Consider the following 18,197-nt stretch of genomic DNA (forward strand, 5'->3'; position numbering starts at 1 on the left):
TAGAGGCAGAGGTCCTGCCCAATCCCAGGTTTCCTTCTGCGTCCTGTCACAGTAGAAAGGGACAGACAAATAGGCAAACTCTGTAAGAATATCAGACAGTAAGTTCTTTCTAGAATTAACCACGGGGCATTCAGGGGCTATGAACCTTTAAAGAGGAAAGAAAGCTCAGTTTGCTGGGTGGGCTGGAGCTACATGGACAGCCTGGATCTCACCAGCCCTGTGCTCCTGGAGGCAGACGTGCCAGCGACATCCCTGGGTCTTATAGATGTAGGTACTCCAGGGGATTGGGGCCTTGGAGGGAACTGCTCTTTTGCATTCTGGGCATGAAAAACTTGAGATAAAAAGAATCAAATATGGGACACCTGGGTGGCTCAGTTGGTTGAGCAGCTGCCTTCGGCTCAGGTCATGATCACAGCATCCTGGGATCGAGTCCCACATCGGGCTCCTTGCCCCGCAGGGAGCCTGCTTCTCCCTCTGCCACTCTGTCTGCCTATGCTCCCTCGCGCTCTCTCTCTCTCTCTCTGACAATAAATAAATAAAATCTTTAAAAAAAAAAGAATCAAATAAATTGTTTACTTTACATGATCTGTGTAGAGGATGGATAGCTTTGACTCCTGTGATTCCCCCTGCCCCCAACACGTCATTCATTTTGGCTCAAGGTTCCATTTGCTGAATGAAGTAAGGAACTGTAACTCCCTTTATCGTTGGCCTTATAGATTCTGCACATCGATGAACTGTTTTAGGGGATTACATAAATGCCTCCCTTGACCAATACCATGGTTTCCTCCACTTTCAAGTGTGCTGGTTGAAGAAACCAGATCATTTTTTTCTGCGTCTCTCCCGCTTCATGCATCTCTGCTGTGCTCGCCTTCCCAGGAGGCACAGATTCGAAACGTTCCACATTTCTCCGTTAGACTCATCTTTTCAAGGACATGAATTAACTCAGACATTCGACTGTGCATCCGTCAATTCATTAGTCATTTAATCATGACGCACTGAGAACCGATGTCATTCCGGGCACTCTGGTGATTGTCTTGTGGGGCGGGCTTCAGAAAGAGGAGGGGTGACATAGCCCATGATGGTGGCGGTTCCTGGGCCACATGCACATGAGCCTCCTGCAGTGCCTGGGAAGATGCCTATCGTTGGATTCCCCCAGGGTCGTCTGCAGGAGAAGTACTTGGGATGGGGTCTGGGAATATTTTGAACTTGGTTCAAGTGATTTCTTTTCCTCTTAGCATGTTTACAAGTACCGCCCTCTGTTTGAAAAGAGTGTGGTATTTAGAAAGGGAGGTGGGAAAGTAAAACAAAGAGGGTTAAGACTGAGGCCCACTAAGGATGCTGCAGCAGTACTCACGCTCAGGGTCCAAACAGTGGGTCTCAAACGCCTCAAATTCCCCTAAAACATCTCTCCCTGCCAATAGGATGTATCTTCCTAAGGGATTCAGGATTCTTGTGCTATGTAAGGAGGGACGGAGTCATAGATTTCTTTCTTGTGTTTTAATTTTTCGTTCTGAGGAATGTAAGGTCCTCATTGATGGACGTGTGCGATGGGCTAATAGAAAAGAGAGTCTCGTCAGTATTGATCTGATTTCTGAGGAGGTGGACACAGAAAATTTAAGGACTTGTTTGAACTGAAAGGTCATTTTAGAGACAGGAGCAAAGGGCTTCACCGCCAAGTCTCCCTCGCTCCTCACTTCCATCCCGTGGCTCTGATATCAAGAGCAGCTTTGTGCGCACCTACTAGGCACCACCCGTATGCATTCACCAGTGCAAACAGCTTGTGAGAAGCCCGTGGTTCAGACCATGCTGTGTGCACGTTCAGAAGGAATCCAGGGAGAGCACAGTGGTCCTGCCGGCTGAGGAGTGTAAATCGGCCTAAAGTGAAGAAGCTTGAGGAGGTAATGCAGCTGTGCTCTGCCCGCGGAATCCCAGGGAGGCGGGCAGTGCAGGGAGAGTGTAGTCACCCTGTCGCCGCACAAGACTGTTACACTTTTACTGACTCTATCCCCTATGCTGTGCTTTTCATCCTCGTGACTTATTTATTTTATCATGGGAAGTTTGTGTCTCTTAAATCCCTTCACCGATATCGCCGACCCCCACCCCTATCCTCTGGCAACCACCAGTATATTGTCTGTATTCATGTGTCTGTTTCTGTTTTTTTGTTTTTTGTTTTTTTTTTAGTTTGTTTGTTAGTTTGTTAGTTTTGTTTTGTTTTGTTAGATTCCGCATATTAAATAATTAATTTTTTAAAATTACACACAATGAGCACAATTTAGAAACAGATGAACCAGATATCAAGACATGCTTTAGAGCATCATTGACCCAATTATAAGGCAAAAGACTAAGCACATGAATCAATGGGACACAGTGAATAATATGGAGCTAGTAGAATGCATATATTGTCAATTGCTTTTCAGCAATGATGCTAATGTTTTATAATGAAGAAAGTGTAGTCCTTTCAATGTACTGTGATGGCCATACTGGATGTACATATTAAAAAATACAAATCTTGACTTTTACCAAAAGTGATGCACAATTAACTAGAAATGTCAAATGCTATAACAATTTTCAGAAAAAAAAAAAAAAAACCCTGCAACTTAGAGTGCAAATATTTATTAAACAAGAGGCAGAGAACATGAAGTATAAAAGAAAAAGGTGATAAATTGAACTTCATCAACATTAGAATTGTTGCTGTTCTAAGGTTAGATAATGTTAATGAGTGCACAACTCTGATTATGCAGACAACTATTGAATGGTACACTTTAAAATGTAGATAGAATGTTTACAAGTTATATTTCATTAAAACTGTTATAATGAAGCCAGAATTAATAAAATTAAAAGGAGTAGGAGAAAGTTATACCTAGTAAAACTTGTAAAACTAGTAAAAACTTTTATACAGCATACAAAACTCTGTCTTGCAAAGGAAAACAAGGAAGACAAACCTGTTAATGAAAATATCATCAAAGCTTTGTACACATACTTCATTAACAAGAAATTATAACTAGCCAAAAACACATGAATGACTGTCCAACATACTAAATCTTCAAGTCAATGCATAATAAAAGTACTGTGAAATGTCACTGTCCATGTGGGATAGTGAAAAGATGAGCTGTAGATGCCATGGTGAGGATGTGGGAGCGCAGGATCCCTCCTGCATTGCTGGTGGAAATTAGTTATCATACAACCTTTCTGGAAAACAGTCTGCTCATTTACAAGCAGTTAAATTGACCTCTATCAGCAGGCATAGCCATTGCTTTCATAGATACCAAAGATAAATGAATATCTATATCTACACAATGAATTGGAGACTGATTTCATAATCATTTTACTCTGATTAGCCTCAAACTGGAAATAATCAAAATGTCCCCCAACAGTTCAACGGATGAATAAATTGTGGTGTATTTCTAAAGAGAATGTTATTAAGCAATATACAGAAAGTTGATGAATGCAACAACATGAGTGAATCTCAAAAACTATGCTCAGTGAAAGAAGTAAGACACACAAATGAACATACTCTGATTTCACTTGTATGAAATTATGGAAAAGATCAAGCCATTCAACAAGAAGCAAGATTAGTATTTTTCTGGGGACAGGGCTGGGTGAGGTCGACCACAAAAGGATAGAAAGACCTTTGGGGAGTTGTAGAAATATTCTATAACTTGACTGTGTAGTTGTCACTTGGGTGTATACATTTTTTCCAAACTCACCAAACTGTATCTGATGAGTGATGCTCAGGAAATCCAAAAGCCAAGGGTAAAAGCTTCTATCTACCCCTTGACAAGTGCTTGTATAACATGCTTCCAGAAAAAAACTCTCTTTCTCTTCCATTATCTGTGCACTTCTAAATCTATCTCAAAATTTCCTGGCAAGTGAAGGGATTCAGGAGAGCCTCCCCTGCCACTCCCCTAGATGTGACACTTTGGCATGTGGGTTATTTTGAGTTGAAGGCACTTGAGACCCTGTGGGCTCAAGACAAACTTTTGTCCTCCCTTAACCACACAGAAGAATCTAAATTGGGTTTTTCCCCCCAAAATACAGGTTATTAGCAGATAAATTTTATCTGAGTGACCCATTGACATGGTAGGACAAACATCTAATTACCATACATCTGCTCTTCTTATCACACTATGAAGTCCATTCCTTTCCTCTGAAAGCCAGAACCCTGCCCACTCTCCTTAGGTCAGAATGACACACATACCTCATTTTGCCTGTCTTTGGAATTCCTTATGTCTATGTGGATTTTCCATATCTACACCTATTAATTTTAATTGATATTCTCCTGTTAATCTGTCTCATGTCCATTTCTGAATCCAGTTAGAAGGACCTTTCAGGAACTGTTTCTCCCTGCACAAGGAAACTGGACAGACTCCAGGATTTTGAGGATTTCTGTCCCTATAGAAGAGTACAGAAAAGAGAATCAGAGAAGTATACGTATGCTATCAAGTGTCAACAAAATATAACCAGCACAGTTTCCCCATTTGGATATTCAACATCCATACATACCCTTCTTTTGATGCAAATATGTCTCACACAAAGAGTGCCCCCATTCATCCTTATAAAAGGGAGACACAGCGTGTCACAGGTTAAATATTGCTTGATGGTCTTTCTATAAGAATTGAATTATGATGTTTACCACCAGCAAGATACCTTATATAAACCAGCATATTAAGAGAGGAGGGAAATGGTTAACATATACAAATATATACATAATTAAGCAAACAAGAAAATAAAACACAGCTACTGTAATCCTCATTTCTGGAATTCATCACAAGACTATCATAGTTATTTATGATTGTTTTCTTTCACCTATTGAACATTCTTGTGAACTTCGTTAACACCTCAACATTTCCTACAGAATTGGGTAGCTTTGCCTAAATAGGTTGTTTCAATCAAAATTTGCCTTTGTATATGAAATAATAAAAGACACATTGCCACTTCTTTTAGATTCCACACAAACTCTTCAGTACCCTGTAGTAGTGACTCTATTTTCCTTAAAGAAATAGTACCCACAAAAGAACACAGCAAGAAAGGGAGAAAGGAAAGAAGAAACCAGCTTCAAAACGGTCAGAAAACAATGAATCAAAGGGCAAGAATAAGTCTTTTCCAGGTCACTTTAAATTTCCATGGAATAAATCCTCCAACAAAAGACAGAGGTGCTGAATGAATAAAAAACAAACAAACAAACAAACAAAAAAAAACAAGAACCAACAATATTCTGCCTACAAGAGACTTGCTTTAGCTTTTAGGACATGCACAGGTAAAAGTGAAGGGATAGAAAAAGATACCATGAAAATGATAACCAAGAAAAGGACAGGGATTGCTCTTCATATCAGAAAGGACAGACGAGAAGTCAAAATATCTTGCAAGAGACAAACATCATTGTATAATGATAAAAGTGTCAATTTAACAGGATGGTATAACAATATAAATATATGTGTATCTTACATCAAATCACCTAAATATATAAAACAAATATTGACAGATCTGAAGGGAAACAGACAGCAATCAAATAATAGTAGGAGACTTCAATATCCCACCCTCTATAAAAGGATCATACAGACAGAAACTTGGTAAAGAAACAGAAGAATGGAACAGCAGTACAGAACAAATAGATCTAACAGACATACACAGAACTTCCAACCCAATACCAGAAGAATACACTTTATTTTCAAGTGCACATGGAACATCCTCCCAGATAGATCACTTGTTAGGTCACAAAACAAGTCTTAAAAAATTCAAGAGCAAAATCATTCAAAGTATTTTTTCTGACTACAATGGAATGAAACCAGAAATCAGTAACAGTAAAAAAAATTGGAAAATTCACTAATATATGGAAACCAAACAGTGCACACTCATAATCATTGTGTCAAGGAGGAAATCAAAAGGGAATTTAAAAAATATCTTGAGACAAACAAAAATGAAAATACAATATAGTAAGATGTATGGGATGCAGTAAAAGCAGCATTAAGAGGAAAGTTTATAGCCATAAATACTTAAAGAAGAAAGATCTCAAACAAACAACCTGACATTACCCCTTCAGGAACAAGAACAAAAAGCACAAACTAAGTCCAAAGTTCACAGAAGGAGTGAAATAATAACAATTTCAGAAGAAATAAATAGATACTAGAAAAAACAATACAAAAGAAAGATCAACAAACTGAACGCTAACTTTTTGAAAGCCAAAATGAAAACAAACTCGATAAAACTTTCACTGGACTAACTGAAAAACAAAGGGAGAAGATCCAAATAAATAAAATAACAAATGAAAGAGAAGTATCAATGTGCCTCAAAATCATAAAAGATAGTAAGGGACTATTATGAACAACTGTACAACTACAAAGTGGATAATCTAGAAGGAATGGATAAGTTCCTAGAAACATATAATCCAAAATTGTATCAAGAAGAAATAGAAAGTTTGAAAAGACCAATTACAAATAAAGAAATTGATCAGTCATTAAAAATGGCCCAACAAATAAAAGCCAAGGACCAGACAGTTTCACGGGTGAATTCTACTGAACATGCGAAGAATTAACACCAATTTTTTTAAACTTCCAAAAAATAGAAGAGGGGAGGTTTTTAAACTCATATGATGAGGGTAACATTACCCTAACACCAAAGCCAAAGATACCACAGAAATACAATAGGTCAAAATCACTGATAAACACAGATGCAGAAGTCCTCAACAAAATACTGGGAAACTTAATAAAATGACATACTGAAATTATTACATATTATGATCAAGTGAGACTTATCCTTGAGATTCAAAGACAGTTCAAGGTATTCAAATCTATCAATGTGGTAGACTGTGCTAACAGAAGGAGAGAAAAAAAAATTAAAAAATGACCAGAAAAAAATGCAAAAAAATCATTTGACAACATACACCACCCTATTCATGATTAAAACTCTTAAAAAATTGGATAGATAGGAATTTATTTGACAGAATAAGGGCCATATATGAAAAACCCACAGCTAAATTATAATCATTGATGCATGAATAGGTAGAGAAAATGTATTTATATATATGTAAATATGTTATATATATATATGTGTGTGTGTGTATATATATACATGTATATATAATACATATACATATGCATATATAATATTACCCAATAATGAGAAAGAAGGAAATTCTCCCATTTGTGACAACATGAACATGAATCTGGAGGACACTGTGCTGGGTGAAATAAGACATCCACAACAAAACACATAATCACGTGGAATCGAAAAGTCAAATTCATAAAAGCAGAGACTAGAATGGTGGTGACCAGGTTTGGAGGGAGGGGAAATGCAGTGATGGCCATTAGGGAGAACAAGGGGGAGAAAAACTTTGGTTACAAAGAATGGATAAGTCCCAGAGGTCTAATGTATAGCATGGTAACTATATACAGTAACTCTGTATTGTATACTTTAAATTTGTTGAGTCTGTTGATCACAAGTGTTGTCCCTTCAAACACATATCACAACTTAGTGATGTGATTGGTATGATAGTTTTATTGTAGTAATCATTTCATAATACATACATATATCAAACATCACATTATATGCTTTAAATATGTGCAACTTTTGTGAAGTTAGAAAACATTTTAAAACAAAAAATGAAAATAATTAAAAATGTTTTAAAGAGAGGAAAAAAACCAGAAACTATTGGCTCCGTCATCAAGGCAGTCAATATACTTGGATGGAAAACAAATGAAATGTAACCTCTGGAACTGAAAACCTAAAAACTTAAAATAATGTACCTTTCAAAAATCTGCATATTCATTGAAAGATTTAGCTGTGTTCCTCATGCTAAAGGATACTCACAAAAGTTATCTATCTGTAGATACAGAGCTATAGGACAAGTCACAAAAATCATCTATCTGTAGATATACAACTACAAGCTAAATTTAAATTTTTATATCAAGGAAGTTTGTCAGAAAAGTAAAATCAACACTGTAGCAATCACACACAAAAAAATATGAACAATTACTCTAGCTAGTGTAACAAGACCCTTTCTGCCTGCAGCTCACCTGTACAGTAGAACAAAGTAGACCATGGTAGAAATGGCCAAAGGCAAGCCTCAATTTCCAGTTTTGTGTTTCCTGGCAGAGGCAACACTCTTGAGAAATAATGCCTCTGAACTGTACAACTCAACCTTGCATGTGTCAGTCATACAGGGTGTAATGGAAGGAGGGGTGTCCAACTCCTCTCCCACTGATTCCCAGACTCACATGTTTGGTGCTGGGGAGTGGGCACAGTACCTTGCTTGGAAGATGGAGTAGACTCAAAGGGCTCGATCAGGAATGGTCAAACACTTGGTGCTCCTACTGAGCCTTCAGGAAGAAATGTCTTTATTCCACCAGGACACCTCCTTTGAGTGGTGAGGTCCAAAGAAGGAGCCCTTTTCCCAGTATTATGCACTAAACAATCACGGTTTTCTTCCTGACATGTGAGGTCATTTCTGTTGCCAAAAATGCACAGATGCATTTCTGAGCTCTCCACTCTGTCTGTCTGTACTATTTATCTCTCTTTGCTCCCACAGCCTGCTCTTTGTTACTACTCAGCCACCTTACTCCTGGGAAGAGTGAGCCTCTGTATGACCCATCTTTTTCAAAATTGTCTTATTCTTCCATGTAGACTTCAGAAATGTGACTATCGGTTGCCTTCATGATTCATGCTGGGATTTGAACTGGATTTATACTCATTTTGGACTTGCTTGGATGAAAGGGAGAACTTTATGTTTAGTCACTCCTCTAAAAAAGCATTTGTAGACAGCAAGCAATTGAATGATAGAGCTCACTAGACTGATGATGCTTGTTAAAATTCAGGTTTTGTCAGAATATCCCAAGGTCCCTAATGAGAATGTCTTTGGATAAGAACCTGAGAAGATAAATTTGTAATAAAGCCCTCTTTTGACTCTTAGCAATACTGAAGTTGAGAATCACTAGGCTGATATACAATTCTCCTGACTTAAAATTCAATGAAACATTCCTACTTGGTCTGTAGAATATAGTTTGAATTGTGGTGATTTCTTCCACAGAATCCACCACACACAGACTCAACTTCCATTGTAGACTCAGGCTAATTATGCTCCTGGCTCCTTCTCCCCAGGTTCCCCAGAAAAGGCTACCTTTGAGAACATGGTGACATTAATTCTCCAAAATAGACTTGATGTCTAATTAACCCCAAGGCAACATCTCCAGTAGTAGAGCTAGCCTCAAGAGTCCAGCAATCAAGTACATGCTTCTAATAACTACACTGCATGCTGGTCACCAGAGCTTCTACAGACAGTGAGTTTGACCCAGGGTCCTGATGGGTGGCAGAGGCTTGCTCTATTGATGGAGATGAGAGAGCTTCTATTCAGGGCAGATTCACTCTCTTCTGGTGTCATTTCTTCAGTTTCTAATCTTTGGCTTAGAATCCACTTGCCAAGGGATCCCAGATACTGAGTAGCTCCTTCTGTCTGAACTGAAAGGAGGAGAGTGATGTAGGTGCTGACAGGACAGCAGGAATAGCGATGTAGTCTTGGGCTCTGTAGGGTGCGAACCTGAGTGATGGGTAGAGCTTGTGAACATCAAGCTCCTCTAGGAGATCACTGAGGGCAGTTTCCGTAAGTGAGAAGGAGAATCAGGGGCTACTTTTAACTTGAAGTCCTAAGAGTGATTAGGTGTGGTCCATAGAGTTCCATGAATTTTCACAATGATCAGACTAGGTCAGTTTGGTTCCCAGCTAGATTTTCTTTTCTCTTCTTTCTGACTGGTTGACTCATGGATTGAAAGAAACGGATCCTGAATCACCACTTCTCTCTCTGCCATGTACTCAGGGAAGTCTCCTTTTAGCTATAACTGAAATCTGATGCTCAGACTCCATTTTAATAGGATAAGTTCAGGTTTTTTGTGTTTATTGAAGAAGATAAAAATTTTACTTCTTTGCTCTCTGTTGCTGTCTATGTAATTTCTCTTGGTTTATTGATTGGTGTTTTCCTTAAGAAAACATCTGGGTATCTCAAAAGTTTTGCATTTGAAAAACATGTAGATTGGCCCCCTTTTGGAGGTACCCAGGACCCTCCTATGCCAAGACACTATTTAAATCCAGATTATATAATATCTCAATGAGGTACCTAAGGAATGAGAGAAATAGGGTATGCAAATGTCATCTCCTAGAATTGTAACCTGAATGTCCTCCATAGGTTCTCGAATATAAGGGCACTTCAGGGATCATCATTTAGAGAATCTTGGACTCCCTGAGTTGAAAAGACTCTTGGGGTCTAAACTTCACTCTCACCCTAAGCAAAACTCCTTCTGTAAGGTAGTGTCCAAGGAACTTCTGATTAAGTACTTTTCCATGCCTCTGGTCAAATTATAACACTTGTTGCTTACCCTAGCCCCTTAGTTTTAAAATAAGGCGATGGGATATCCTTACTTTATGTGTGTCTTAAATGAAGTGTCTTGGACAAAGTTCCTCGAAGCTACTTAACATAGAGTTCTTCTCATGTCACACAGAGGGATCTTTTACTTGACTTTAATAGCCTGTGGGTATTTGGCTGGAAGATCTTTTCCTTTCTCTGCTCTTGTATCTTTCTATTCAGGGTACAGATTTATCAGACTGTAGTGGTCTCTGATGTTTTCTGGAGCAGATGAGCGCTGCTTCCCCAGATGGACTGTGCTTCTGGGTTCCCATATACCACAAAAGGGCAAATATATCAATAACACAATCCATTTAGATGGTGGGGTAATATTAATAGTATGTAAGAAAAAAAAAAGTCCACTTAACTGAAATGAGCTGTTTCATGGGTCTGAGTGACAAATCATTTACACAGTAGTTCTGGATTTGGGTAGATACAGGTACTCCTTCAGAATCAAGAGAATTTCAGCCTCTGTGGCCTAATCCATATGATATACTCAGTGGAGTTAGGATATGGTGGGAATTGGACGTGCATTAGGTGAATGGAGACCCAGAAAAATCTTTGGAAAGTGCCAAGACAAGGACAAGCAACGTGTATAAATATAGATTTGCCTCACTGTCTTGAAATACAGAAATCCCTTTGTCCTGGTGAGAGTGTTATGTATGCACACTGTCTCATTTAATTTTTTTTTCTAAATATAGAAAACATACAGCCATTGTACACATATATATTTATGTAATGGGGATAGACATGGTAAATATATACTTTATATGTAACAGAACTATCTTGATAGTTAAAGAATGACAAATCCCTGTTATTTGTTAAAGAGCTTTCATACCAGCCAATGTGAGTATCCTCATATTGATTTCAAATAAGTGAATAGTTATATCTATTTAAGCTTAGGACCAGTTGCTAACTAATAAGAAAGAACAAAAATTTTAATCTCCATTTTCTAGGAACAGATACAATGAGTTTCAGAGATATCCCATCATTTTGAGGCATGCAAATGGTAAAGTAGGTTAAGTATCTGACACTTGGTTTTGACTAAAGTCATAACCTGGGGGTTAGGAGATGGAGATGCACATCTTAAGATTCTCTTTACTTCTCCCTGCCCCTACCACTTGTGCACTGCATCCCCCTCTCTCTCAAATAAATAAAACTTTAAAAGAAAAAAAAATAAATTTCACATCATTTAACTTAAATCTAGAAATCTAAGATTTGCTATTGGCTAGAAGAATGTAAACATGAAAAATTCTGGTAGCAGATGCAAATGATTCCTGAACAGAAAATGATGTACAGGTATATAAATATACTGAAAAGTATGGAAATAAAATAGTTTTTAAGTTTTTTTAATTATTTTTAATTTTCAGCGTAACAGTATTTATTGTTTTTGCATCACACCCAGTGCTCCATGCAATACGTGTATTTATTTATTTGGCGGAGAGAAAGCCCAAGTAGGCTGAGTGGCAGGGAGAGGGAGAGGGAGAAGCAGGCTCCCTGTAGAACAGAGACTGATGCAGTACTCAATCCCAGGACCCTGGGATCATGACTTGAGCCAAAGGCAGACACTTAGTGACTAAGCCACCCAGGTGCCCCTGAAAAGTGTGTAAATAAAGACTGGATGCAACCAATAAATAAAGGCTAGTTGATTTTGCTCACAGAGAACACTTTCTTTAGTTCCCAGGCATGGACAATTGGGAAATACACCCATGAAAAAATTATCTGATATTAGTCCTAAAAATGACTAGAAAAAATCCTTTCTGCAGCTTGAGAACTGTGTTGCAGAATATTCAAAAGGAATATTGTTGATATAACAATATATAAAACAGAGTCTGTGATTTATGGCAGGGTACTAGAACTTGGAACACTGACCAATTGTCCCATTCTTTCTCATGCTCTGCAAGCTCTGAGCCATTTTTGGAAAACTCTGTTCTCTGAGTTTCTCTGAGACACAGAAAATGGGAAAGGGAAGGTGAGCTGTAAATACTGCAAAGGTAATGAGTCTTTTTCTTTCACGCTGGTGACTCATCTTTTCCTGGAATAGGGGACGTTCTTCTTTAAACTGGTGTTGTCATCTGTCCCACCCTTTGCTCAGGACTCCAGTGTGGAGCCTCCAGGAATGTCCTTAATTACTCATTAGTCAGTCTGTCAGAAGTAACACCAAAGGTTTTTTGCTTTTGTTTTTGTTTCTGTTTTCCTTATTGCTTTGGTTTCTGCCATGGGTTTATGATGGTCTTACCACATATCCTAGCATGTAAGAAGTCACCAACAAACACAATTCCCCTCACATGTTTGCTGGAGACCTCTTCCTCTTCCTTCCAATTTTGTGTTGGATAAACAGGTTCGCATATTGTGTCTGAACACCTCTCATTCCTTCTTTCAATGTTCTGAACAAGTTCAGATGGCTGAAATTAAACATATTTTTTTTTTTTACTTTTGGAGAGCTAGTTTCTTGGGATGCTAGTGAAAAGACAAATACGGTAATCCCTAAGTAAGATACAAGTAAAACCAATGAGACAGATCCTTAATCCTTGGCTAGAGAGATACCATGGTCTTAGTCTCAGAGAAGTCTCCTAAGTGGCTGTCCGATCCTCTGTTGTATGTTTAGCCTTCATTCTTTTCTTGGCAGACTTTCCGAGGGGGAATGAAGGATTTACCTGCCTACAGACTTTGTGCTGATTTCCCCACACATTTTTACTCTCCTTCCTGGATCCTGGCCTCTGTCTCTGTCCCTGACTGTCCTCTCTGGAGGTTCTCTGCATGGAGCGGGGCAATGAGACCCTGGTGAGGGAGTTCGTCTTCCTTGGCTTCTCTTCTCTGGCCGGGCTGCAGCGGCTGCTCTTCATAGCCTTCCTGCCCCTCTACCTGTTCACCCTGGGCACCAATGCCATCATCATTTCCACCATCGTGCTGGACAGAGCCCTGCACACCCCCATGTACTTCTTCCTTGCCGTCCTCTCCTGCTCTGAGACCTGCTACACCTTCGTCATTGTACCCAAGATGCTGGTGGACCTGCTGGCCCAGAAGAAGACCATCTCCTTCCTGGGCTGTGCCATCCAGATGTTCACCTTCCTCTTCCTTGGCTGTTCTCACTCCTTCCTGCTGGCAGCCATGGGTTATGACCGCTACGTGGCCATCTGTAACCCTCTGCGCTACATGGAGCTCATGGGACACCGGGTGTGTGTGGGACTAGTGGGCGCTGCCTGTGCCTGTGGCTTTACTATTGCACAGATTATCACCTCCCTGGTATTTCACTTGCCCTTCCGTTCCTCCAACCAGCTCCATCATTTCTTCTGTGACATCTCCCCTGTCCTCAAGGTGGCATCCCACCACTCCCGCCTCAGTCAGTTGGTCATTTTCATGATTGGTGTATTCGTCTTGGTCATTCCCCTGCTACTTATCTTGGTCTCTTACATCCGCATCATTTCTGCCATTTTGAAGATCCCATCCTCCACCAGCAGGTACAAGGCCTTCTCCACCTGTGCCTCCCATCTCATTGTGGTAACTGTGCATTACGGTTGTGCCTCTTTCATCTACTTGAGGCCCAAGTCCAGCTACTCTTCAAGTCAGGACACCCTCATATCTGTGTCCTATACCATCCTCACTCCACTGTTCAATCCAATGATTTACAGTCTGAGGAATAAGGAGTTCAAGTCAGCCCTTCGAAGGGTAATGGGCCAGATTTCATATCCTTTTAATTAAGTTAATTAATTAAAATTAAATTTTAACTATTCAGTGAATTGTATGCCTTTTATGTGCCTTTTATTTTATCAACTGTATGCCTATATCCATTTCCTACTTTAGAGTTTTAGTTTTTATCCATCACTTTGTCATAGGTTTTTATCAACATTTTTATAATCTTTGAGAAATTTCCAATTGTTTTCTAATATTTTTAGTTGTGTCTATGTTGCAAGTAAATATTTCATTTTATACAAATCATTGATTATCCACTAATCAAAGAATCTGTTAATATCTTTAAGCTTAGTTTCCAGTTTTTTCATTCAGTGGTATAATTTTTCTCCGTTTAATTTTTTTTTTGGTATTTTATTGATATAGCTGCAAGACTTTTTAACATTTGTGATTTGAAGATTTAAACAGGTTTTTCTCTTTTTCTTAAAGAAGTTTTACTGAGTTCTTTGAATGTTAGGTTGAGATCATTTCATGTTTGAATTTTTGTTGAAATTCTGTGAAATAATACAGGCACAGTGTCTATTTGAGGCATAGTCCTGTGATAATAACTTCCATTTCTTTCAAGAAAATTTTCCTGCATTGTCATTTATATTTTTAATGGATCATATCTGGAATTTAGTGCTCTACAAAATCATTCACTTCATCTAGACTTTCAAAATTCTTTGTAAAATATCTACAAAATATTTTGAGATATGAAAATTTCTCTAAAATGGTTTTGTCCTCTGTCATTTTATATTATGCATATTTTTGCTTACTTTTTAAAAATTTATAGTTCATATAGTAGTAGTTTGTATACTTTATCTGTCTTGTCTATTGTTTTCAAAAAGCTAATGTACGTGTGAATGAATGGATGCATTCTAGGTTTTTTTCCCCATATTGTTATTTTTAATGTTGTTTGTATTATCTTTCATTTGAATTTTCTTTTAAGTTGATGTTCTATTTCTGACCTTCTCATGCTTTCTACATGACATTATTTTTTTAAGTTTTATTTATGTTTATAATTATTCTGTGAAATTTCCTATCATCCTCGCTTTAAATTTAATCCACATGTTCTGCTACATGGAGTGTAATTTATATTATTTCCTGGAACTTATTTCACTTTGCTTGGATTTCCTTTGACCCAACAATTATTTCATAGATTTTAAAATTCTCAGGTGGAAAAGCCGTTTTTCTCTGTTAGTCATTCGATAGTTTATTACACTGGGATTGAGAATATTGTTTGTTATTCTTACTACTGTGTGACCTTGGTTGAAATTTTTATTTTGACTTAATACACAACCAATATTCATACATACTTCATGTGCCTTGATAAGAATATGTGTATTCTTTCATTAGAACACAAACTCCAATAAATACTTACCTGATATACTTCACTATTTTGTTCCTTAGGCCTCCTAACCTCTTGGAGATATTTTTCATCCTGATTTGTTTGAGCAGAGTGCTTTAGGAAAGTTATCCTTATCACTGTGTCTGCTTGTAAAAATCTTACAGTTTCTCTCTTACAAAGGTTGCAGCTGTGTTTTTTTTTGGGGGGGGATGCAAATTCATAGCTATCATAATTTCATTGTGAATTATAGTTGTTAACATCAAAAGATTTTTTGTTACTGTCTTTTGTTGTTCATTAATACTCCTGGTCTGAATATTAAACTGTCAAGTATCCAGATTCCTCCCTTGTTTGGTTTGTAAGTCATGGGCATAATTTGCCATCTCTGTATTTTTAGTCCTTCTCTATCATTTCCCGCAGTGCCTAGCATTTGCCCTATTTCCAGCCCAAGTGTCTGGACTCACTGGGGGAGGGAATAATACGCCATCTGAAAATAGGAGGACATTCTACCAAAGGAGACATCTAAGCTAAAACCTACCTCTACCAGGGTGCCCCCACATTTTTCTCCATGACCCAAATTTACCTTGTTTATTTGTTTATTGAACAAATACTAATCATGCTCACACTATATTATAGGAATAAGTATGTTTCCCATGAGTCTGAAACACTTATGCTGCCTCTGCCATTCTAGTAGTCTGTCCTTTGTTTGTCCCTTTATTCCCCTCCTACAGATGTCAAAAATGAGACTGCAAAATTTACATTTTCCTCAACCTGAGAATGAAAATTTAGAGTCATTAGGTAGGGAAACTCAAAGGAAGCCCTTCCATTGATGTTTGTTTTAACAAATGGTGCCCAGAAAATGTTCAGCTTCCTAATGAACCCCCAGAGAATTTTGAAGAGGAAATCAACTAATTTCCATGGTGTTTTAAAAACGGCCTTCTCTTTGGCCAACAAATTCTCTTAGTGTACTACCATCATTCCACCTGCTAATTGGGGAAATTATGGACAAGCACTGGGCGCCATGTGGTAATTAGCTCCCTGTGGAGGAGGGGATCTCAATTACCAACAAGGCATTGAGGCCATGCCAATGCAGAAAGGAAAAACACCCTTGGTGATGCTCATTGAGGCATTAGCTAAACCGCCCATGGAGAAGAGGCACAGGTGATATTTTCTGTGGAGTCATATAGACAGTTTGCTTAAATCGGTTCAGACAGTTGATGGAAAACGAAAGAAGAACTCTAGTACATTATGACAGGGATGACAATTTTGCAAGTTTCACCTAGAGAACCTCATAGAAGATTCAAGGAAGTGTCTAAGAACGAAGAGGCCGGCATGCCACCGGGCACTAGCATTGATTTGAAGGACTGTAAAATTTTTATTTTTATTTTGGGACTTTGATTTCCACATTGAGAAGAATGGTGACAATCCCGTCATTTCTTGTATGTCAAAAATTTAAATTGAATTTTCTCATGAGTCAGTGACTTACTTTCCCCTCCTGATCAGTAGTGGGAAATGTGATAAAATGTCAGAAAAGACAACTGGATGGTGAAAACTGTGAGGCTGGAGATGGCGGTCAGCAAGAAGGCAGGGCCACAGACTCAGTTTGATTGTTTCATGTGAGTTTGGGGATACAGTATGAGACTGAGAAAGGATGAAAATGAAAATTTATAGAGAACATGGAATGGACAGAGAACACAGGCCATGTTTTCACTTAGGAGCATGTGGTGGTGCCCAGGGAACCCAGCTGCTGTACAGGGAACCAATTGGGATCCTTACTAATTCATTAATGGACTATTCGATTTACTTATGCATCAAGCACTTATATCTTATTAATTTAAACATTGGGTAAGTTTTGAGGATTCATAGAGGGTAAGGTATGGTCTTTGTTCCTGCGGTTTTCCAGTCTACTGGAAGAAATAATTTGTGCATAACAGGTTGAGTATTTTGATAAAGACACAGGAAACAATCTTGAAATACACTAAATGTTACATATAGTAGAAACAACAAACTCTCCCTGCACAGATTGGAGAAAGTTCAGCAACTGGTGTCTTTAAAAAAATGTGAACAATGGGGGGGCCCTAGATGAAGGCAAGAGAGTATAGAGACCTCTACTTTCTCTCTGTCTCGTTCTCTCTCCCTCTCTCTTTCTATCCTTCTCTCTCCCTCCTTTTCTATCTCTTTCTCCCTAATTCTGTCTTCTGTATCTGTCTCTATCTCTTGCACACACATTTTCTCAGCATGAAGTCTTGAAAATCAGAAGCATATATAGAAAACTCTAAGTATTTCAGGGATGCCTGGGTGGCTCAGTCGGTTAAAGGTCTGCCTTCAGCTCAGGTCATGATCTCGGGGTCCTGGGATGGAGTCTGCATCAGGCTCTTTGCTCAGCGGAGAGCCTGCTTCTTCTTCTGCCCCTTCCCCTGCTTGTACTCTCTCTCTCTCTCTCTCTCTGAGTATATTTTAAGATATACTTAAAAAAAAAAAGAAAACTGTAAGTATTTCAGTTAATTCCTGTGTGATGGAGATTTAGAGGAGAAAGTTGTAAAGGGAATTGGGGGTGAAGAATTAGCTGTCTTTTTAACCAGCTTAAGGAACTGGCTTCACCTCCACATGAAGTCATTGAGCAAGGTGATGAGAAATCAGTTCACTTTTCCACTTGTTAAGAAGACAATTGAATTACACAATTTTATTTATTTTCTCCCCTGCCCTTATTTTCCCAAAGCTTCTCTCTGAATCTGTAGATTCTTCCCTTCCAAGCTCTTCTATTCACCAAATATTTTATGCAGCATCCTCAGCCAG

The 18,197-nt window shown here is 38.5% G+C and overlaps 1 protein-coding gene across 1 annotated transcript; it reads left to right on the plus strand.

Moving 5' to 3' along the window:
* Positions 1-13,147: 13,147 nt before the first annotated feature.
* On the plus strand, positions 13,148-14,089 carry LOC308355723 (olfactory receptor 10K1-like; the record flags this gene model as incomplete). Its single annotated transcript, XM_080824164.1, has 1 exon — positions 13,148-14,089. One exon carries the CDS (start codon positions 13,148-13,150, stop codon positions 14,087-14,089), a length of 942 nt encoding a protein of 313 aa, XP_080680290.1.
* Positions 14,090-18,197: the final 4,108 nt, after the last annotated feature.

The sequence above is a fragment of the Martes martes genome (assembly GCF_963455335.1).
Source record: "Martes martes genome assembly, chromosome: 15".
Classification (NCBI taxonomy): domain Eukaryota; kingdom Metazoa; phylum Chordata; class Mammalia; order Carnivora; family Mustelidae; genus Martes; species Martes martes.